Source organism: Ahaetulla prasina, chromosome 5, assembly GCF_028640845.1.
Source record: "Ahaetulla prasina isolate Xishuangbanna chromosome 5, ASM2864084v1, whole genome shotgun sequence".
NCBI lineage: Eukaryota > Metazoa > Chordata > Lepidosauria > Squamata > Colubridae > Ahaetulla > Ahaetulla prasina.
In genome coordinates this window covers 15837491-15860895 of record NC_080543.1, presented here as the reverse complement: position 1 = coordinate 15860895, position 23405 = coordinate 15837491, and the positions used below count along the sequence as shown (strand labels likewise).

Below are 23405 nucleotides of genomic sequence, written 5' to 3'. Positions count from 1 at the left end.
CACAGACACACAAACAGGCATTAGTAACTAAATATTTCTGATACCTGTTGATCAGTTCTGCACATCAGCTTGGAGGAATTTTAGTCCATTTCTCAAGATGACAAGCATTAAATAGGAGATTTACCAGGGCCATAGCTATGAATGGGAAGTTAAGAATTATCCCTGAAAAGACCAATTTATATAACAAAATAAAAATGTTTACAAACCTTTTAAAGCCAGTTACTTTATTCTCCCCTTCCCTGTCATACCCTAACGGTAGTCATCACAGCTCCTTAAAGAGTTCTTGGTGATAAGAATGATCTAAACTGTTGTGCATAGTGATTCCAAAATGATCCCAATACAACTCAGTGTGAGCAGTCAGAATGAAGCACTGAAACATCTTGGTATTAAATAACAATTTTATTACAGCCATACTACGTACACAGTTACACTATGATTACCACAGTTTTGTTCCCAAGTAATTTCCCACATCTTAACACTACGTGGTCTATCATCCTGCAGGTATTCCATGCAAAGCTACTCTGCAAAAATGAACATAACCCCATCATGCAGGAACAAATAAAATGACTTAACTGAACCTTTATCTAGGTCAGAGGTCTTCAAACTTGGTCGCTTTAAGACTTGTGGACTTTAACTCCCAGAATTCTCTAGCCAGCTATGCTGGCTGGAGAATTCTGGGAGTTGAAGTCCACAAGTCTTAAAGCGGCCAAGTTTGAAGACCTCTGATCTAGATCAATCCTACCAATTGCTTGCACTGCCTGTCCAAAATCAACCGAGATTCTTTTTAGGTACCTACAGCCTTAAGACTTTTTAAACAATATACAGGAACCGGAGTCAAATCTGTTTCCCCATGCAAAACTCTTTACAGTTGCTTCCATTTTATATTACATACGAGAGGAAATGCAAAGACATTGTGCATTTCCCTTTATTTTGTTTTTAATTAATATCACCTCGGAATGCTGTACAACTAGCAGACTTGGTTTTAATCTTACCATAAGATTTCCCTCCAATTCTTATAAAAGAATAATCTTGAAAGGACTACGAAGAGCCGTCAGTAACTCTTTTTTCCAGAATACTTTCTTGAAACTTCACAATTCTTTGAAATCTCTAGTTACTGGCAGCCTTGAGATCAGGTTTTTTGAAATTCTTTGCCAATAATTCCCCATTTGTTCCTGGTAATTGTTATTTGTGCGTATTCCTCCTTAAGCTGGATTACATCCAAGACATAATCTACGATTTCAGGCTTGGTTCTTGTTATTTCTGCACAGAGGTGCAGGTGGCTATGATTTTGTACCGTTCACCTTTAGTTTTGCGCCCGTTGCAATTTGCGACATTGTTTCTCAGAGAAGAAATGCAGAAGTACAAGATGATGCCTGGTTTGAGAAGATACGCAGAGCCTGAGATAATGAACATCTGTACATTTCAGTTTGCAATTCTAACTTTTCCACGATTTATCCTTGAACTTGCAATCATATGATGAATTATCTATTATTTGTTGCCTTGTTAGAATGGCAGCCTCCAAGAAAATGGGATATGGATGATTTTGAAGTTCTTTTGAAGTCTCCTTAAATAATCCACATCTCCCATCATCCGCATGGATGCCTCAGAATTATTCTTCTATTGGAATTCAGTCCTTGGGGTGAAAGGCGGAGAAAAATACACCACAGAGTCTGAGAAAGTTGGAAAAAAACTTTCTAGTGCAGAAAGGTGATATTTAAGGCTGTGTTTACAAAATGTGTTGAGAAGCACACTGAAGTATCTTTTTCAGAAATGGATGGACAATTCTCTGCACTTTTTTAAAAAGCTTTTTTCAACACTAAAGAACCTAGATAATCGAAGAACTTATCCAAAATACCTCAAGTAAGGATCCTGTTCCTGTTTCTAGTCACCGTCACAGCTCCTTTATATGAGTTGTTGTAATAAAGAAGGAATTGCTTCATTATATACAGTATTTATCTGAAAGGAAGATTTGTTTTTGTCCTTAATTTATCTTTAAAATTTTAGGTCATCTTGGACTAGATGAAAATGTGGTAATAGAGCCTTCATTTTATTATAGAAAGTAGATTGGAGTGTAAAGGACCATCTTAAATTTGGAATCATCTATTCGTCCAAAAGAGATACACAGAACTGATTTTGAAAATGCTAAGCAGAGTTGCGCTGATTAGTTGCTCCTGTAAACTTGCCAAAATAAAAATAAATAAATAAAAAAGCACATAGCTGTGTACTTGATCTAGAACTTGGGAAAACACCTGAGAAGGTGACACTAGTAAACTACTTCCATCTTGTGAAGAAAAGTGCACTGGTGAATTTAGTAAGAATTAAGGAGACTTCTACCTTTGATAGATTTCATTCAGGTAAAGGCAATAACTTTTTTTCTCTAGGTTTACTTGTAAAAATCAACCTACCTTGTAGAAGAGTTCAAAGTCGTCTTATTTTTTTTCTATTTATATAGGCTAGTCTCTACACGTCATGGTCCAAAAGTTTCAAACATTCTCCCACCAGTTCTAGTTGCTTAATATTTTGGTTTTTGTGTATATAACAGTGAAGTACAGCCATGAAGTAGAAAAACCAGGCAGGCAATCTCAAGATAAGATTCAAGGAAGCATTTCCATTTTTTTGGTATTTTGTTCCACTATCCTGAAGCTACTAACTTTTAAGATTGTTTTGTAACTGGTGGTTTTAACAGAATATGCTGTATTCCATGTTGCATAGAAACACTGGAATTTCAAAGGTTGTCAATAGTACCATGTCCAACTCCTGACAACAACAGGATTAATGAGAGGGATAGCAGGTGTTCATCTACCTGTAGATAGTCACCAATTCTCCATCTCTGAACTGTAAAATCTCATGGAAGACAGGCACAAGTGAGAGGTATGACTGACACTTTATCCACAGAACTACTTGTAAAGAAACTTGGTTGCTTCCATAGTTTTATACAAAGTGGTATAGACCAGGGGTCTGTAAACTTGGCTCTTTTAAGACTTGTGGACTTCAAGTCCCAGAGTTCTTCAGCCAGCAAAACTGGCTGAGGAACTCTGAGAGTTGAAGTCCACAAGTCTTAAAAGAGCCAAGTTTGCAGACCCCTGGCTATAGACCAAAGAATATACTTTACTTACTTACATGATGAGTATTTGTAATGTCACTACTACATTGCCAAATGTTGTATTGATTGTTGTTCATTTGTTATCTGGGCACTCCGTTATGGCTGAAGATACTGAATAATATGGAACTGATGTCTACACCTCTATGAAACCAATCTGAAATATTCTCCTTATTTTACTTCTTTTCTTTCAAATTCAGTACTTCGGCTTTCCCTCCCTAATGAGAATTGGCATAGTTCACCTCATCGGTGTATCTCTAGGCATAATATTCATGTAAACTGTAGACATGTAAACACAGACAGCTCAATTATTGTCACACACTTATTTGCCTTTCTGTTCCAGGTCCTTGTAAACAGAGGGAAGGCAATCATGTGGTGTAATAGAGATGGCTTTATGCCTCAGCTGTTCGAAATGGCTTTCAGCACCTATCAGCTACAGGCTGAATCCATCAACAAGAAGAATCTAGAAGTCTCTGGCGAATCTTGCCGTCTTTACTTGTCCCTTCAGTATCATCAGGCAATTTTGGCTCATTCAGATCTGTGGAAAGGCCAGAAAGAAACTTGTTATATCCTTTTAATTAAAGCACTTCCATAGAGTAATCTCCTTTTATCTTATTTCATGGCTTTATAAGCATGGCTAAAGAAAATTGAGGGACGTGGTGGCTCAGTGGCTAAGACACTGATTTTGTCGATCAAAAGGTCGGCAGTTCAGCGGTTCAAATCCCTAGTGCCGCGTAATGGGGTGAGCTCCCGTTATTTGTCCCAGCTTCTGCCAACCTAGCAGTTCGAAAGCACGTAAAAAATGCAAGTAGAAAAAATAGGGACCACCTTTGGTGGGAAGGGAACAGTGTTCAATGCGCCTTTGGTGTTTAGTCATGCCGGCCACATGACCACGGAGACATCTTTGGACAATGCTGGCTCTTCGGCTTTGAAACGGAGATGAGCACCGCTCCCTAGAGTCGGGAACGGCTAGCACATATGTGCAAGGGGAACCTTTACCTTTACCTAAAGAAAATTAAGTCTAGGCTGAGATGTAATAACCAATCCTGGAATATATATGACTTGAGAAAGAAAGAGGATGGGTGATTAAGACCAATATCAAGGCTGCTTTTTTAAAAAAAATGCCAGACATTTGAACCAGGTAATCTAGATTAAAGTGATATAAATCAGAATGGTATCTTTAAGATGTGTAGAAAGTCTGCCAGGAGAATTCTGGGAGTTAAAGTCCACATATCTAAAAGTTGTCAAGTTTGAAAGACACCAATGTCAATCAATTCATTCAATTAAATTAAGATCCATTGATTTCAGGGGAGTCTATTAGAAGTGTTGCTTTGCCTGACTTAAACCCATAGGTTTAAACTCAGCTAGGTTTGCTTTCACAAATGGTGCAAAATATTATGTTTTGATTAGGATTTTTATACGTATTTTATATCATTTGTGCTTCTCCCAGGACCACTGTATTCAATATGAATGAATGGTTAAGACTGTAAAAAAATAAAACCCCTTTTTAAAATACCAGCTAGTTTTTTAATGAAACATGCATTATTTGAAACCAGATTGGGAACCTGTCATGAGAACTAATTCTGTCAGGAAAAGTTTATAATATACAATCATCATATATGTGTTTTAATAAATAATCTGAAAGTTGTCAATATGATTACGGACAATTAGATTTATCAATATGTAAGTAGCAGAATTGTTTTGATATTAAAAAAAGTGATCTTATGGGTATAAAAAAAACAATATTTTAAAGCAAAATTTCAATAAGCCATTTTTATTTTCTACTGTCTTGGCATTACATGAAAAGATAGCCTATGTTTGGTGTTATTGTTAGTAAATGAAATACTATGTACTGTATCTGAAATCAGTATATTAGTGGATGCTATTTATAGGGATTTGTCTCTTCCCCCCTTTATCTACTTATTTTTCTGTCTGCCTGTGCATCTGCTACCTGTCTATAATATTCTAATGCATCATTCAAATCAAAACATGTCCTTATTAAACTTCAGACTAAAATTGGTGGGTTAATACAATTGAGATTATTAAAACAATGCCTAGGAAATTTTATTATTACTAATGTTTCTATGCCCCTTCAATAATGTGAGTGAACACAACTACATATTTGATCCAAAGCTTTAAATCCCAAACGTTCCCATAAAGAATATTAACAAATAAGTCATTCTTCTGCAAATCTGCTATGACATAATGCTGTTTTTGCATTGTTGAAATTGTTCTATTCCCAGTATAATATTTTAACATTTGCGAACGTGTAGTAGAGTAACAGCAAATTACAACCTGCCTCAGCGATAGCAAACCTTTTGGTCTCGGCGTGCAAAAATTTGGAAAATGTCTAACTAGACTCTGCTGGCATCTTATCCCCCTCCCATCAGACCCCAAACGAAAGAGAAACAATTCTTTATCTAACTCCGTGATGGCAAACCTATGGTATGTGTGCCACAGGTGGCACCCAGAGCCCTCTCTCTGCAGGCACGCGAGCCACCGCCCCAGCTAAGCTCTGCCACGTATTCACACACGCCTCCCACCGGCCAGCAGATTTTTGGGTCTCTGCCGCGCATGCGCAGGGCCCATGCGGGAGTCAAAAGCACATACACAGGGGCGCACGCACGGGTGTCGTTCGCAGGATGTTGTGCGTGCATGAGTAGGATGGTACGTGCATGCGCAGGGGTGGAGTACACACAGGGGCGTGCATGCATTGCATTATGGGTGTGCACAGATGCACGTGCTTTCGGCACTCGGAGCCGAAAAGGTTAGCCATCACTGATCTAACTCCTCTCCCCAATTTTTATTTTATTTTATTTATTTATTTTGTCACAACAGTATATATAAGCATAAGCATGAAAGTAACTATATAATATATAAGCATATATATATAAGCATAAGTATGTAATAACTATATTAATTGGATATAATGAAAGGAAACAATAGGACAGGAACGGTAGGCACATTTGTGCTCTTATGCATGCCCCTTATAGTCCTCTCAGGAATGGGGTGAGGTCAATAGTAGACAGTTTTTGGTTAAAGCTTTGGGGATTTTGAGAAGAGACCACAGAGTCCAAGCATTAACAACTCTGTTACAGAAGTCATATTTTCTGCAATCAAGATTGTAGCGGTTAACATTGAGTTTAAATCTATTGTTTGCTCTTGTATTGTTGTGATTGAAGCTGAAGTAGTCTTCAACAGGAAGGACATTGCAATAGATGATTCTATGAGTTAAACACAGGTCCTGTTGAAGACGGCGGAGTTCTAAGTTTTCTAAACCCAGGATTTCAAGTCTGATTTCAATCTAGGACACCCTGAGCAAGCCCCTTTGGTATTTGCTAGTGTGTCACCAAAATGTCAATGTGGGTCGACTCACCTAAACAAAGGAAAAAAATAAAAGCAGAAGAAGATAGTGTTACCTTTCAATTCTGCTGCATCGTTGGACATTTCCACGTCTGCTTTTTTCCTATTCTCCTTGCGGGTGGTGTTTGGCTTGGCATCCATGGCATCCATTTTAATCGAGCCAAGGTTCCTCAGGAGCTGCATGGCATCAAACCTCTCCCCGCTGCCTTTGAGGCTCTCCAGAACTTTGAGGCACTTGTAAGATTTCAGCTCGCTCACGTTTTCCTCCAGAAAAAGCAGGTAGAGGCTCATGTCGTTGTAGTGTTTCGCTTTGACTTTGAGAACATCAAATGTCGGCAGGAGCTCGTAGACCTGAAGGATGTCCGAGCTTTGCCTGAGAGGGACGAAGAAGGCGTAGATCACCAACGGTGTGATCAGCACGTACACGATGAAATTGATGTAACTCAGCAACTGGAAGACCCCAACGGCAATCATTTTGCACTGAAATCGATCTGGAATGTTCGTGTCATTTTTTAGTATCCCGGTTTTGACGTTGCAAATGAACTCATCGGTCAAGGAGGAAAGACTGATATAGTATCCCAGGAAGAGGCAAGCAAAGAGGATAATGATTAAAGTTAGCAAACGGCAAATAATGTATTTGATGATTAAGTTCTTGGAGCCCTTCTTTGTCTTCAGATATTGTTCCACGATAGGGTATTTAAAGTGGCTGTCGGAGATCTCCCATAAACTGGAAAACAAAACCAAAAAAAAGCCAATTTCCAGGAATGTTTATATCAGGATTTCACTTGCTTTAGAAATTACTTAGCATCCAATACCTCAACATTCCCAGGTACCTGCTTTCGTCTCCCTCCTGTTTCAATGTATTTTTCAACTTCGAAATAAATTAAAGGTGGGAATAATTAGCAATACTCCAAAATTTAATCATGATTAAAACAATACAGGTAGGCCTCAACATATGACCGGAGATGGAGCCGGACCATTATGGTTGTGTGCTGCAATGGTTATAAAATGGGCATATCATGGGACCAACCTTATTTTATGTGCTTTTTGCAGTAGTTATAAAGATTCTATACTCATCAAGCTTGAGAACTATTGTATAGGTCAGTGTTGGTGAAGTGTTTCGGTACCAAGTGCCAAAACGGGAGTGCACCCGGGGGAACGCGCGCACATGCAGGAAACAGAAAGAGCAGCTGCCTGGTGCACATGCACATGGCGGAAATATGATCTTCCGGTTTCCGGCACATGCATGCGTAGCGGCCACTTGGTCTTCCAGTTTCTGGGTGGGCATGCGTGCGCGAAGACCAACTGCCCGGTGAGCATGCACAGCCCAGAAACCAGAAGAGTAGCTGCCTGGTGCGCATGCGTACACTGGGAAGATGATCTTCCGGTTTTCAGAGCGTGCATGTACACCGGACACTTGGTCTTCCAGTTTCTGGCACGCATGCACGTGTGAAGACCAGCTGGCTGGCACACCGGAAGAGCAACGGCCGACAGCTCATGTGCCCAGAGAGATGGCTGTGTATGCGTGCCATAGGTTCGCCATCATGGGAATATGTAGTCCTCGACTTACAACCATTTAGTGACTGTTCAAAATTACATTGGCACTGAAAACGTGACTTATGACCATTTGTCATATCTCCGACTGTTGGTGCATGATCAAAATTCAGACCCTTGGCAACTGGCATAGATTTATAATGGTTGCAGAGTCCCAGGGACACATGGCCACCTTATGCAGCAAAACAAAGTGAATGGGGAAGCCAAATTCACTTTGTGGTCGCTCGATTGTGGTTATAAGTCGAAGACTACCTGTATAGTACAGGACTGGTTTCAAATCAAAAGACACAGCAACATCAGTTTAATTGAACCTCCGGATAAACAAATATGTTTAGCTTGTGTGAATCTGCCATGGCACACCCGACAGTTTCGCGCCATCTGTAATTCCAAAACTCATTATGAAGACTTACACTTTCATAAGAGAGCGCTTATAATGAGGAATACTCAGACGTCGTTAACATTCTGCCGTAAGCCGCCTTGGATTTAATTTAAGTGACAGAACACTAATCACTCCTTCTTATCTTCACCTGTAGAAATCCTCCAAATGAATAGGGAGGGGTGTTTTGAAAGGGAAGATGAAACATGAATATTCATCAAATGCACAATGAACAGCCATTGCCCATTAGGGAATTAACTGAAGTAAATGCACAGAAGTCACACCGAGGCAGCGTTTGTCATCTTTGGCAAGCTTGAGATGGGTGGACTTCAGCTCCAACCCAGCCATGTTAAAGTCAACCTATCTTAAACTTGCCAAGGTTGAGCAACACTGCTCTAAGTTTTCTACTTCATATCTAAAGTAACATGTGTCAACTCTCAAAACGACTCTAGCTGAAGCTGTATTTTTCTTGCTTTGTTTCTTAGTTACCACACTTATGGCAGGGTGAGGAGGACTGGTGGAATGTAGAATGTTTTCCTCCAATGTGCCAGAAACGACAATGATAAGGCTCCTGAAAACCAAGGTCAACTGAACATGCCCTAGCAACGGAAGGAGGGAGTGTTGAGAAGGTCTGGATGGGGAGAAACAGACTCAAGCTCAATCCCTCCAAGACGGAGTGGCTGTGGATGCCGGCACCCCGGTACAGTCAGCTGCAGCCGCGGCTGACTGTTGGGGGCGAGTTAGTGGCCCCAAAGGAGGTGGTTCGCAACTTGGGCATCCGCCTGGATGGACGGCTGTCCTTTGATGAACATCTGGCGGCCGTCTCCAGGAGGGCCTTTACCAAGTTCGCTTGGTTCGCCAGTTGCGTCCTTTCCTTGACCGGGATGCCTTATGCACGGTCACTCACGCTCTGGTTACATCTAGGTTGGATTACTGCAATGCTCTCTACATGGGGCTGCCCTTGAGGTGCACCCGGAGGCTACAGTTAGTCCAGAATGCGGCTGCGCGAGTGGTAACGGGAGCCGCTCGTGGCTCCCACATAACACCACTACTCCGTAGCCTGCACTGGCTTCCTGTGGTTTTCCGGGTGCGCTTCAAGATTTTGGTTACCACCTTTAAAGCGCTCCATGGCTTAGGACCCAGGTACTTACGAGACCGCCTGCTGTTACCTTATGCCTCCCACCGACCTGTACGCTCTCACAGAGAGGGTCTCCTTAGGGTGCCGTCCGCCAAACAGTGTCGGCTGGCGGCCCCCAGGAGCAGGGCCTTCTCTGTGGGGGCACCGACGCTCTGGAACAAACTTCCCCCTGGCTTACGTCAAGTGCCTGATCTTCGGACCTTCCGTCGTGAGCTCAAAACACACCTATTTATTCAAGCGGGACTGGCATAATAGTGTCAAATTTTAATTTGGGGTTTTATTAATATTTCTAAAATTTTAAAACTAAATTTTAATATTCAGCCTTTTTGTAATTTGCTAGGTTTTAAATGTTTTAATTTGTATATATTTCGTGTTTTATCTCGGCTGTACACCGCCCTAAGTCCTTCGGGAGAAGGGCGGTATAAAAATTTAATAAACAAAAACAAAAACAAAAACCTGAAGTTCATCACGTGACCTGTGACACAAAGGGGGTGAATAGTATCTATTCTTTCATTATACCAAAAACCCGGGAATTATTCAGTGTTCGTGTCATCTTTGACCGTGCTGATATGATGTACCCAATAAACCGGATTTTTGAGGAGGCCAAGGCCTCAAAGTCTTGAATTGGTTGGGAGCATTTCTAGGAACCATGAAACATTAAACTGAATAATTCCATGTTTTTGGTATAATTAACATGACAACATGCTGACTCCAATGCCAAAATCTATGAACTGATATCCACTTCCTTTGTAGGGCAGAGGGGCCAGTTTGTTGTGGCCAAAAATTTGCACTTCCTTAAAAAGGGAGTGCAGTGGACTTGCTTTGTTTTGTTCTGAGGGCTGCAGGTGACAAGGCTGGTGACATCACCACAGTGGGTGGGTGGACTTAGCATTGAGGTGGGGGGGACAATTATAAGGTTTAAAGTAGCAACCAAAGAGTTACTGTGAGAGGGATCTTACTAGTGGACAACCATTTAAATATGAGTCAGCCGTGTGCTGCAGCTGCCAAAAAAGCCAACACAGGTCTAGGCTGCATAAACAGAGGGATAGAATCAAGATCACATGAAGTGTTAATACCACTTTATAATGCCTTGGTAAGGCCACATTTGGACTACTGCATCCAGTTTTAGTCACCATGATGTAAAAAAGATGTTGAGACTCTAGAAAGAGTGCAGAGAAGAGCAACAAAGATGATTAGGGGACTGGAGGCTAAAACATACTGTATAAAGAATGGGTATGTCTAATTTAATGAAAAGAAGGACTAGGGGAGACACGATAGCAGTGTTCCAATATCTCAGGGGCTGCCACAAAGAAGAGGGAGTCAAGCTATTCTCCAAAGCACCTGAGGGCAGGACAAGAAGCAATGGGTGGAAACTAATCAAGGAGAGAAGCAACTTAGAACTAAGGAGAAATTTCCTGACAGTTAGAACAATTAATAAGTGGAACAACTTGCCTGCAGAAGTTGTGAATGTCCCAACACTGGAAGTTTTTAAGAGGATGTTGGATAACCATTTGTCTGAAGTGGTGTAGGGTTTCCTGCCTGGGCAGGAGGTTGGACTAGAAGACCTCGAAGGCCTCTTCCAACTCTGTTATTCTATTCTAGTTGGAAGTCATAGGATAAATTTGTTTGATTTGGGAGAAGAGGCTAGTGAGAACAACCGGTATTAAAACCCATTGTAAGACTCAAGGTGTTTGTTTTCTCCTTGAAATCCCTAAAAGTCCACCAACAAACTTAAAAAAAAACCTACCACGTGAGATGAATAAAAGAAGAATTAAAAAAAGACACTTGAACCAAAGTCCCACTGAGGATGTCACCTAGCCTGGTGATGAAAAATTTGGAAGCTAAATAGCAAGTTCGGAGAACAAACCACCATCAACGCTGAAAATGTTGTCCTACCATCTCCTGGCTGTTCTGAGAGGGATATATAAAGGGATGCCCATGACTCCCCATTTCCCATCTTTATGACAGGACAACGTGGTCTTTGAGGTGATGGCACAAGAGGTGCCACCCAAGACAGCCATGATGAGGTCAGTCACAAAGTTTCTAGATCAGTTTCCTAAGCTTAACCATTTTGAGGAGGAGGAGGAGGAGGAAGCGTGGGAGTCAGGATCAGCATCAAGGCAACCTGAGAGCTCCAAGGGGATGGAACTGTAAGAGAGAGAGACAGAGCCTGGACTGTCCGTCAGTCCTCAGATGGAGAGTCAACAGCCTCCAGGTCTGGAGGTGGCTGATGAGGAAGAGGAGGAACAGCTGGGCCCAGTGCCTGACACATGGATGCACAGAAGGCAGAGGAAAGGAGAGCAGTGGAAATCCGTGGGCCGTTCAACTCCCAGAATACCTCAACAAACGCTATTCTAGATGATGCAGGATGTCCAAAATTTATCCATTTCATCCAAAAAAATCTTACTTCCCTTGTCGGGCTAGTGGAAGACCTACTCAGCTCCTTCACCATCCTTGAAGCAAAAGTTCAACCAGGCTGTGGGATGATAAGCTTGTTCTCCAGCAGAGGAGACCGCAGTGGGCGAAGGTGCACAGTCACTCATGCCCTTGTTACATCCCGCCTGGACTACTGCAACGCTCTCTACATGGGGCTCCCCTTGAAGGGTACCTGGAGACTTCAACTGGTCCAGAATGCAGCTGCGCGGTGATACAGGAAGCACCTCGTGGCTCCCGTGTGACACCTCTCCTGCGCAGTCGGCACTGGCTCCCAGTGGTCTTCCGGGTTCAATTCAAGGTACTTGTCATCACCTTTAAAGCGCTCCATGGCTTAGGACCGGGGTACTTACGAGACCGCCTACTGCCACCAGTAGCCTCACATCAACCAGTGCGCTCTCACAGAGAGGGCCTCCTCCGGATACCGTCAGCCAAACAATGTTGGCTGGCGACCTCCAGGGGGAGGGCCTTCTCTGTGGGGGCTCCCGCCCTCTGGAACGAGTTGCCTCCAGGGCTTCGTCAACTCCCCGACCTCCGGATCTTCCGTCGCGAGCTGAAGACGTTGTTATTTCGACGTGCAGGACTAGCTTGAACATAGTTTTAAATCAGGGTTTTGAATTAGGGGTTTTAAACAGGGTTTTTAATTGTATTTAAAATTTTTAGGCCATTAATCGAATTAGTTTTTTTATATTGTTTTTAATTTGTATTATATGTATTTTGTTTTTACTGGCTGTGAACCACCCTGAGTCCTTCGGGAGAAGGGCGGTATACAAATATAATAAATAAATAAATAAATAAATAAGGTAAATCTGAAGAAAACTGGAAAAGCAAGAAAGAGATGTTACCTCTGTGCAATGTTTTCAATGGCAGGAGGGGAGCTGGCTGCATCTCTGGCATCGCAGTTCCGGCAACTGTTGGCAGCTTTGATGGCTCGGTTGTAAGCCTTGTCAAGTTCTTCCAAGATAAATTTCAGATCCGAAGAAAGGTGAGGCGCGGCGGTGAAACGCCAAAAGAGCCACGGCAGGTACAGCAAGATGGCAAGCAGCAGAAGGATGTACGGGAAAAACTGAAGGAGAAGATCGGGAGAAAGAACCTTCAACCAGGACTCCAATTCAGGCTGGCACAAATCAAGTCATTTTATTGTGGTCATTCACCGGCAGGTCAGACAAGAAACTCCAAATGACCTGACATCTTACAGGTGGGAATGTATGCACTGTCTATGATTTGGGGTAGACATCCTGGCTAAGAGTTCTGGGTTTTGTAGTCCCATATGTAAACAACGGCAGTTTATGGGACTACAAGAGTCATTGACTTACGACCGAAAGAGAGCCTGCCCATTATGGTCATAAGTCATGATGATTTGTAAAGCAGGTAACCCGCATGAGTGTTCCCATTTTACGACCTTTCTTTTTTCAGGGGCCATTAAACAAATCATCGGGGTCATTAAGCAAATACGCGGTCATTAATCAAACCATTAATTCTAGTAGTCTTACCAACTTACGACCACAACGGAGACCAAAATTTGTTGTGAAGTAAGACACTTGTTAAATGAATTTGCCCTACTTTACAACTTTTCTTGTGACATTTGTTAAGCGACTCACTGCAGTTGCTAAGTTAAGAATACAGTGGTTAAGAAAATCTGGCTGTCCCATTGACTTTGCTCGTCAGACGTTCACCTAATCCCTGGACACTGCAACAGTCATAAATATGAACCACTTGCCAAGCATCTGAATTTTAATCACACGATCAAAATAGAATAGAATAGAATAGAATAGAATAGAATAGAATAGAATAGAATAGAATAGAATAGAATAGAATAGAATAGAATAGAATGGAATTTTTTATTGGCCAAGTGTGATTGGACACACAAGGAATTTGTCTTGGTGCATATGCTCTCAGTGTACATAAAAGAAAAGATACGTTCATCAAGGTACAACATTTACAACACAATTGATGATCAATATATCAATATAAATCATAAAGATTGCCAGCAACAAAGTTACAGTCATACAGTCATAAGTGGAAAGAGATTGGTGATGGGAACTATGAAACGATTAATAGTAGTGCAGATTCAGTAAATAGTCTGACAGTGTTGAGGGAATTATTTGTTTAGCAGAGTGATGGCCTTCGGGAAAAAACTGTTCTTGTGTCTAGTTGTTCTGGTGTGCAGTGCTCTATAGCGTCGTTTTGAGGGTAGGAGTTGAAACAGTTTATGTCCAGGATGTGAGGGATCTGCAAATATTTTCACGGCCCTCTTCTTGATTCGTGCAGTATACAGGTCCTCAATGGAAGGCAAGTTGGTAGCAATTATTTTTTCTGCAATTATTTTTTCTGCAAGGTCGTACTGTGGAACTACAAAGGTCGTAACTGTGAAAAACAGTAATAAGCCACATTTTTCAATGCTGTTGTAACTTTGAACAGTCACTAAATGAACTGTTATTAGTCGAGGACTACTTGTATAAGGTACCTTTGCCAAAACCCAGAAGTAAATGCTGGATTTTGCCCAAAATGTCATAAATTGTGATTATGTGACTGCAGGATGCTATAAACAGCCACGAATGCGGGTCAACTGCCGAGCACTCAAAATGTAGTCATGTGACTGCAGGGCAGAGAGGGTGGGGCCATCAGGACTTCAGGGTCCTAAGTACATTTTGGGGGAATCCATCCCAACTTTGAATGGTTTGTTAAGCGATCAGTCAGAAGTGAACGACTATGTGTAAGTATCAAGTCAATATAATGTGGTTGGTTTTTAGAGTTATATATGTAGATGTTTTTAGAGTTATAGTTAAGGTAAACGTTCCACTCACACATATGAGCTAGTCGTTACCAACTCTAGGGGGCGGTGCTCATCTCCGTTTCAAATCCGAAGAGCCAGCGCTGTCCGAAGACGTCTCCATGGTCATGTGGCCGGCATGATTCAACGCCAAAGGCGCACGGAACACTGTTCCCTTCCCACCAAAGGTGGTCCCTATTTTTTCTGCTTGCATTTTTTACGTGCTTTCGAAGTGCTAGGTTGGCAGAAGCTGGGACAAGAAACAGGAACTCATCCCGTTACACGGCAGCACTAGGGATTCGAACCGCTGAGCTGCCGACCTTTTGATCGACAAGCTCAACGTCCTAGCCCCTGAGCCACCGCATCCCTGAGTTATAGTTAGTATGTATTAAAAAGTATGTTATCTGTTAGGAACTTGAAACCTTGTCCACTTATGCAACTTGGCATCCTGTGTATATAATTCATTTCCTAGAAAGACACTGAATTATAGGAGTTGCAGTCTAATTCATCTAGAATTGCTAGATCAGGAAAATGCGCTTGATAGACATCTTCCAGGAAAGCATTAATATTGATTTTACATTTTGTTAGATCTTTATCTTGCCCTGCATCAGGAACAAAAGCTGGTGTTAAATAGCACTCCCTTCTTCTTTCCTTCTAGTCTGCATTGAATTTTTGTTTCACGGTCCTCAGCAATCTTGAGTGGATGCGGTTCGGGAAAACAACTTTAAATATTTATATGTAAAGAGCTCAAACGTCTTCTGGATCTGGGAGCTTTGTTTACAGTCATTTGTGCCTTACTCTAGGTTGGACTGCTACAGTGCCTTCTACATGGGGCTACCTCTGAAGGGCATTCAGAAATGATAACCATTTAGACCAGGGGTCTCCAACCTTGGCAACTTTAAGACTTGTGGACTTTAACTCCCAGAGTTCCTCAGCCAGCTTTGCTGGTTGAGGAACTCTGGGAGTTGAAGTCCACAAGTCTTAAAGTTGCCAAGGTTGGAGACCCCTGGTCTGGAATGCAGATGGCTGAGTAATCATGGGTTCTCCTTGTTGCAACCACATAACACTGTAACTTTGGGAGCTACACTGGTCAATAGCCAGCTTCTGAAAGCGGTGTTTATCCCTCCAGTTATTAAAAGTGTTTGAATGGGAATGAGCTGGTTTTAATGGGAGCGAGCTGGAAATACTGGCAGAACTTTATGTTGCCATTTTTAAAAAAAATTTTTTTTTTAAATTCTGTTTTGTTTTCATCCAAGCTATGGGGCAGGATCTCCAACCCTGGCAACTTTAAGACTTGTGGACTTTAACTCTCAGAGTTCCTCAGCTCTGGGAGTTGAAGTCCACAAGTCTTAAAATTGCCAAGGTTGGAGACCCCTGCTATGGAGGGAAGATTGTGCACTGCTCATAGTTAGTTATGACTCAGCAGCCTATATGTGCCGCAAAATAAATAAAAATGTTTAAAATAAAATTTAACACCACTATTTGTAAATTAAAAGGGCACATTTTATCAGAATATAATGGGCCAAGGGTTACATATATTCACAGGGAATTAATACACGGTACAGCAGTATTTTTCAAGCCTGATACCCTGTTTCCCCGAAAATAAGACCTCCCTAGATAATAAACTCAATCGGGCTTTTGAGTGCATGCGCTAAAATAAGCTCCCCCTGAAAATAAGCCCTCCCCAGATAATAAACCTAATTGGGCTTTTGAGTCCATGTGCTAAAATAAGCTCCCCCTAAAAATAAGCCCTCCCCGAAAATATTAAAACACATGCACAGCCAGTCCCCATTTCTTCTGGTTAGGGTTAGGGAGACAGAGCTGGAAATCAGGTAAGACGGCAAGAGGAGCCCCATCTTGCTCCACGCGCCCCAAAATAATAAGCCCTCCCCGAAAATAAGGCCAAGCGCTTATTTTAGGGTTCAAAAAAATATAAGATAGGGTCTTATTTTCGGGGAAACACGGTAGCTTCAAGATGCGTGGACTTCAACTCTCCGAATTCCCTTTACCAGCACAAAATAGAGGGTGTTTCTATCCTTAGTCTTCTCAGAATTGGGTTTAAAGTAAGGAGGAGAGAGAAAAATGAAACAGAGAATTATGTGGTTATTCAAACCTTATGGAGCCACAGGGGGAGATGCCCTGATTCACTCTGGGACAGCTGCTTCTGTTGAACTGCAGCCCAGCAATAGGAATCCACGTAAGCAGCCTGACGCCAAGAAAAGGAACTTGGGGAAAAACAGCTCATCTGGGTGCCTACGAAACAAAGCAGGAGGCAAAAGAAGTTACAAAAGACAGAAGAAATATTGAGAATAATGCATGGATGCAACGGAACAAATGGAACCATTTTCTGCAGATGTCATGGGCACATTGGAATGCAGGATATGTTCGTCGGCACCTAACAAGCTATTTTTTTTTTATTCTGGGTAGAGAATTCAACGCCATTATCCATGGAGGAGCCAAAGCAGCTTTTTCTGGAGGCAACTGGACTTTCTTGTTTTTCTCTGAAGACGTTTCGCTTCTTATCCGAGAAGCTTCTTCAGCTCTGACCGGATGGTGGGGAATGGAAGGATTTATATTCCTTGCAGACAGCTGGTCATTTGCATCCTTTTAGAAAATCCTTGAGGCCACTTGGAGGTTTATCTGTGTCCTCAGGGTCACCTGAGTGGTGCTCCTGGTTCCTGTAGTCTGCAATTTTTCCTCTGGAAATCCATTCCTACTCCCACACCATTCAAAGGGAGTTTATCCCAAATTGTATAGTTAAAGCCTTCCATTCCCCACTATTCTGACAGCTGAAGAAGCTTAATATAATATAATAAATATAATAAATATAATAAATATAATATAATATAATATAATATAATATAATATAATATAATATAATATAATATAATATAATATAATATAATATAATATAAAATAATATAATATAATATAATATAATATAATATAATATAATATAATATAATATAATATAATATAATATAATATAATATAATATAATATATTATAATATAATATAATATAATATAATATAACAACAGAGTTGGAAGGGACCTTGGAGGCCTTCTAGTCCAACCCCCTGTCCAGGCAGGAAACCCTACATCATCTCAGTCAGATGGTTATCCAACATTTTCTTAAAAATTTCCAGTGTTGGAGCATTCACAACTTCTGGAGGCAAGTCGTTCCAGTTATTAATTGTTCTAACTGTCAGGAAATTCTTCCTTAGTTCTAGGTTGCTTCTCTCCTTGATCAGTTTCCACCCATTGCTTCTTGTTCTACCCTCAGGTGCTTTGGAGAACAGCCCGACTCCCTCTTCTTTGTGGCAACCCCTGAGATATTGGAACACAGCTATCATGTCTCCCCTAGTCCTTCTTTTTGGATGCTTCTTGGATGAAAAGCGAAACGTCTTGAAAGAAGAAGCAAGCTAGTCCAGTTGCCACCAGAAAAAGCACCTTTGGGACAACCATGACCTGGATGACTGAGAATCTCTACGGGCTTTTATCAAGGGAGGGAAACAGCATATCCAAAGATATAGAGATAGTCCTCAGCTTACAACCGGTTGCTTAAGTGAAATTATCCCGCTCCCCTCAAGGCACTTATGATCAAGTTCTGAAGTTCCAACAGACCCCATCCATCCACCCACCCCCACGGGTCCCTGGACTGAGTTTTGGGCACTTGGCAACCAACCCAGACTTACGACTATGCACAGTGTCCTGTAGTCACATAATGATAATTTATTATTTTGCTGGAAACCAGCATTTACTTTCAGCGTTTAGCAAAAAAAAAAAAAAAGGCTCTCTATATAGAAAACAATGGTTTGCTTAATGACTGTGGTGTTTGATTAACGACTCCCACAAAAAAAGGCCGTAACATTGAGTTGGTCACATGATGACCATCACAACTGACAGCCATGGTGTATAAGCTCCATTAGGGTCATAAATCAAGGGATTACTTAGTAAAGGTAGAGGTTCCCCTTGCACATATGTGCTAGACATTCCTGACTCTTGGGGGCAGTGCTCATCTCTGTTTCAAAGCCAAAAAGCCAGCACTGTCCGAAGACGTCTCCGTGGTCATGTGGTCAGCATGATTAAATGCCAAAGGTTCACGGAACACTGTTACCTTCCCACCAAAGGTGGTCCCTATAGTTGCATTTTTTACGTGCTTTCGAACCGCTAGGTTGGCAGAAGCTGGGACAAGTAACGGGAGCTCACCCCATTACGCAGCACAGGGATTCAAACCGCTGAACTGCCAAACTTTCGATCGACAAGCTCAGCGTCTTAGCCACTGAGCCACCGTGTCCCTTAGGGATTACTTACATATGCGTAAATAAATAAACTAAGGAGCACTAATAAGGAAGTAATGCAGATTCTGTCAGTCCAACAAGGTGAACCAGAGAAACTAATGTCGCATAGGTCAGGACTATTTTGATTGCAAAAGCTATGAAACTATCTTGCTCACCTGAATGTGCTTCTCCCTCCTACACTTTACCTTCGTGTGAACTAGGGAGTGGCTTGTCTGAGAGGTTTTCTCACATTATTTTTTTTGCCTGGGTTCAAGCCTGTCTTATCTGACCGTTGCTTTGGTAGCCACTCTTCTACCTGTCCCTCAAGGCCATTCTCTATGTCCTCTCCAGATTTTTGGAAATTCCCTCCTAAGCCGTTAATAAGAAACCACAAGGCACCAGCATTACAGCTGCATTACTTAAATCATGTTATATTGTTCTCTGTTTTCCCACCATTCAAAGGGAATTCCCAAATCACTGGGAACTGTGGAAATTGTAATCTAACAAATCTGGAGATAAGAAAACTCTTGCATATTTTTCGAGTTGGGGTTCCAACTCAAGACGGGGCCCTAGAAGAATAAATAAAAATAAGAGCCAGACAGCTGTGAAGAAAGAAGGAATATTTATTCCTAAAAGCAAAACATTTTGTTTTGAGAAGCAGACTGCAGAGAAATGGGGTACAGTGGCAAACTTTTATAGGGGGAGCTTGTCTGCGGTGCGGAAGTGACTACATGTTGAAGGGCATGCAGCAGAAGTAGTATTCAGCCGGTTCATACTGGTTCGGGCGAACCAGTAGCAGAAATTATGGGTGGGCACATTTTTGAGGACGGGCGCATGTGCGGAAGGCACGCGAGTTAGCAAAGCGCATGGCAGAAGGTGTGCATGCATGTGAAGCGAGTGTGTGCACGGTGAACCAGTGGTAAGAATATTGGAAACCCACCACTGGCGTTTGTGTGTGTGTGTATATATGTCTATTCTTGTGAACATACAGTTCTGCTCGGAAAATTTACCAGTAATTTAACTCTATTTGTGTTTGCAGATTTTGTCTTTTGATATATATTTTTTAAATTTACATTTATATCCCGCCCTTCTCCGAAGACTCAGGGCGGCTTACAGTGTGTAAGGCAATAGTCTTCATCCATTTGTATATTATATACAAAGTCAACTTATTGCCCCCAACAATCTGGGTCCCCATTTTACCTACCTTATAAAGGATGGAAGGCTGAGTCAACCTTGGGCCTGGTGGGACTAGAACCTGCAGTAATTGCAGGCAGCTGTGTTTTAATAACAGGCTATCTTACAGCCTGAGCCACCACGGCCCTTTCAATATGTGGATTAGGTCTGGGTAATTTATTTTGGGGTTTGAGGAAGTTTGCTAATATGATTAACTTGTTGACACTAATTCTCAGACCATTGTGGATTCTGTGAATATTTTAAGGGAAGATGGAAACAGTATAAAGAATAAAATATATTTGGATTTCAACCTTCTCACAGTTTTTCTACCCTTGCTCTCTAACCTGGGCACAAACATTCCTCAGCAATATTGTTTTCCTGACATGTCGTCGTAACTTTGCTTTTCTCTCATTGACAGCCTGAAGTCAACATTAGCCATTGTAATTTTATCATTAAGTTTTTATGCTTCTCATTTTTGTTGTGTTCCATCACTGGAGGTTTTTAAGAAGGGATTAGACATTCATTTGTCTGAAATGGTATAATGTCTCCTGCTTAAGCAGGGGGTTGGACTAGAAGACCTTCAAGATCCCTTCCAACTCTCTTGTTCTGTATTCAGTTATCTTGCAGAGGTGAGTGTACTCAAATAGATACTATTTCTGCTTGGTCTGCTTAGAATAGAATAGAACAGAATTTTTATTGGCCAAGTGTGATTGGACACACAAGGAATTTGTCTTGGTGCATATGCTCTTAGTGTACATAAAAGAAAAGATACGTTCATCAAGGTACAACATTTACAACACAATTGATGGTCAATATATCAATATAAATCATAAGGATTGCCAGCAACAAGTTATAGTCATACAGTCATAAATGGAAAGAGATTGGTGATGGGAACTATGAGAAGATTAATAGTAGTGCAAGGTCCCTTCCAACTCTGTTAATCTGTATCTGAGTTTACTAGGGTTGGCTGCATCCATATATGCAGATTTGTTTATGTATCAGAAAACTTCCATTTAATGTAAAGATCAAAACCATAGAATCGAAGCCTGTAATTTAAATTGCAGTAAACAGCCAAGGGAGGGAGGAATATTATATATTATTACCGTGAGAAACAAAGAAAGTTTAGAAGATCGTTTGTGTTGTGACCCAGGCCCAAGTAGGCAGTAGAAAACTCAGTGAAAGTGAAAAAAACCCAAACTTTATTCGAACAGCTGAGAATTACTTCATTCCCACCGTAGTCCAACTAAATTAAAACAAATTCCTCCCAACACAAATTCCTCAATCCTACTGCAAACCTTGGTCCAATTAGGCAAACTGCCAAAGGCCTTTCTTGGCAAATGTTCAGAAGTCACAAGAATAAATACAAGACGTAGACGAAGCAGAAGACGAAGCTACCAACGGTGTTTTCTGGCAAAGCCCAAACGCCGTTGCTGGTCTGTTTTAAGCCTTATGGGAGGGGCCAATCATCTCTTGGTCCTACTCCCAAGTTGTCCTCTCTGCTTGAGCTGCTCTTGCCTTCTGGCAGCTCTTCTCATTGCGTGCATTAGGAACAGGCTCCTCCTGTTCCTCTGCCTCACTACTATCAGTCTCTGGAGGCTCTGGAGTCCGCACCTCACTCCCTGATGGCCCTGGCCTCACCTCAGCCTCATCGCTGTCTGACTCCATTGCCAACTCCACAGACTTCTGGCAGACCACAACAGTTTGCAAATGCAATTCCAAAGACTGATTCATGAATCACATGAGCTGCCTTGTATTGCAAAGACAACCGACGTACTATAATCAAACTGGCCATGGATTTGATCATAGACAACAGTAACATTTTATCTGAGACCACAGAAGGGTTAAAAGAGACCTCATCAACATGGCATGGACCCAGGGTTCTTTTCTTCCAAAAACTCAGTAGGGTGGAGAAGGGGAAGAGAAGTGGGGGGGAGTGATAGAAATGAGCTACAAAAGCTGTGCTGTCGTTCTAGGCAGCAGTCCAAGAATTAAGTATATGAGATGCCAAATGCGCAGAGACTGTTGTGCTCTATTAGGGAGAAGTATGGAGCAGGAAAAATACCACTGCAATCATGTACATGTAAGGGTGCAGTCTTCAAGATTGCATCCGAGTTGCTACCTAATATGCAGATATAATTTTAGACTAGTAATGCGAACTACTTTAGTAGCTACGTTCAGTTTAACTGATGTTTCAAAAAAAGGCGTCCCCTTCTTTTTATTTTTCTGCAACGTGGTTCTGTACAACTGTTTTTTAAATTTAGAACTGCACTGCAATTCATAACCAGTGGTATCATAGATGAAGTGCAGAATAAGTCAGCAGAAATAGTTAATCCCTAAATAAAAGGGATTCTAATTGTCTGTGAACTTACATATAAAAGCATTCTATTGCTAAATATTGTGTTGTTAAACTAAACACCTCTGTTAAAGAGGCACCCACAACAGAAAATCTTAATGCATGGATAGACTGACATGAAAATAATAATAATTCACCGTCAAATATTTCACCGTCAAACTGTTTATTAATTATTTGAAAATTAATAACCAGTTCCTTGCATTGAGCCTGCAATGCACAATTTAATTCAGTGTCAATGAAGTTTAAAATTGATATAATATTCACAAATGTGGCCATATCTGTAAATATTTTGCTCACTTTATTTTGAATCCTTTGAAGTACTTCTTTATTAGTTTGATTTATCAAGCCACCCATATACATGACTGGGTAGTTTACAACAATTTTTTAAAAACTACCAACCTCCCCCCACTCCAAATACAATCATAAATACATAAAAATACATACAAGCACTATAAACCAATTACCAAAATCCACAGCCAAGCTTTAATAAACAATCTACAGTCAAGATAACCACTGTATGGCAGTGGTGAAATGTAAAATTTGTTACTACTGGTCCTGTCGGCATGGGTGTGACTGGGTAGGTGTGGCCAACTTTTTTTTTTTTACTTTTAAAAGCATTTTTTCTACAACCTCTTTGGCTGAAGAGGTTGTAAAAAAATGCTTTTAAAAGGCTCTGATGATCCCAGCTGAGTTGCCTGATCGTCAGAGGCTTTTCTTTTCTTTTAAAAGCATTTTTTCGGCTGAAGAAAAAAATGCTTTTAAAAGTAAAAAAAAAAGCCTCCGATGATCGCACAGCTCAGCTGGGCATGGGGGAGGGATAGGGTTTTTCTGAACCACCCATTGCCATTGCTACCGGATCA

The 23405-nt window shown here is 41.3% G+C and overlaps 1 protein-coding gene across 1 annotated transcript in view; it reads right to left on the bottom strand.

Annotated features, from left to right (window-relative positions):
• Positions 1 to 3017: 3017 nt before the first annotated feature.
• Positions 3018 to 23405, bottom strand: part of PANX1 (pannexin 1) — a 35414-nt gene continuing 15026 nt past the window's right edge. The window contains exons 2-5 of the mRNA XM_058185175.1: positions 16851 to 16990; positions 12810 to 13030; positions 6520 to 7190; positions 3018 to 3638 (exon numbers count right to left, since the gene is read on the bottom strand). Of these exons, the coding sequence (XP_058041158.1) occupies positions 3550 to 3638; positions 6520 to 7190; positions 12810 to 13030; positions 16851 to 16990 (1121 nt within the window). The 3' untranslated portion in view covers positions 3018 to 3549. The remainder of the gene's footprint in view (positions 3639 to 6519; positions 7191 to 12809; positions 13031 to 16850; positions 16991 to 23405) is intronic.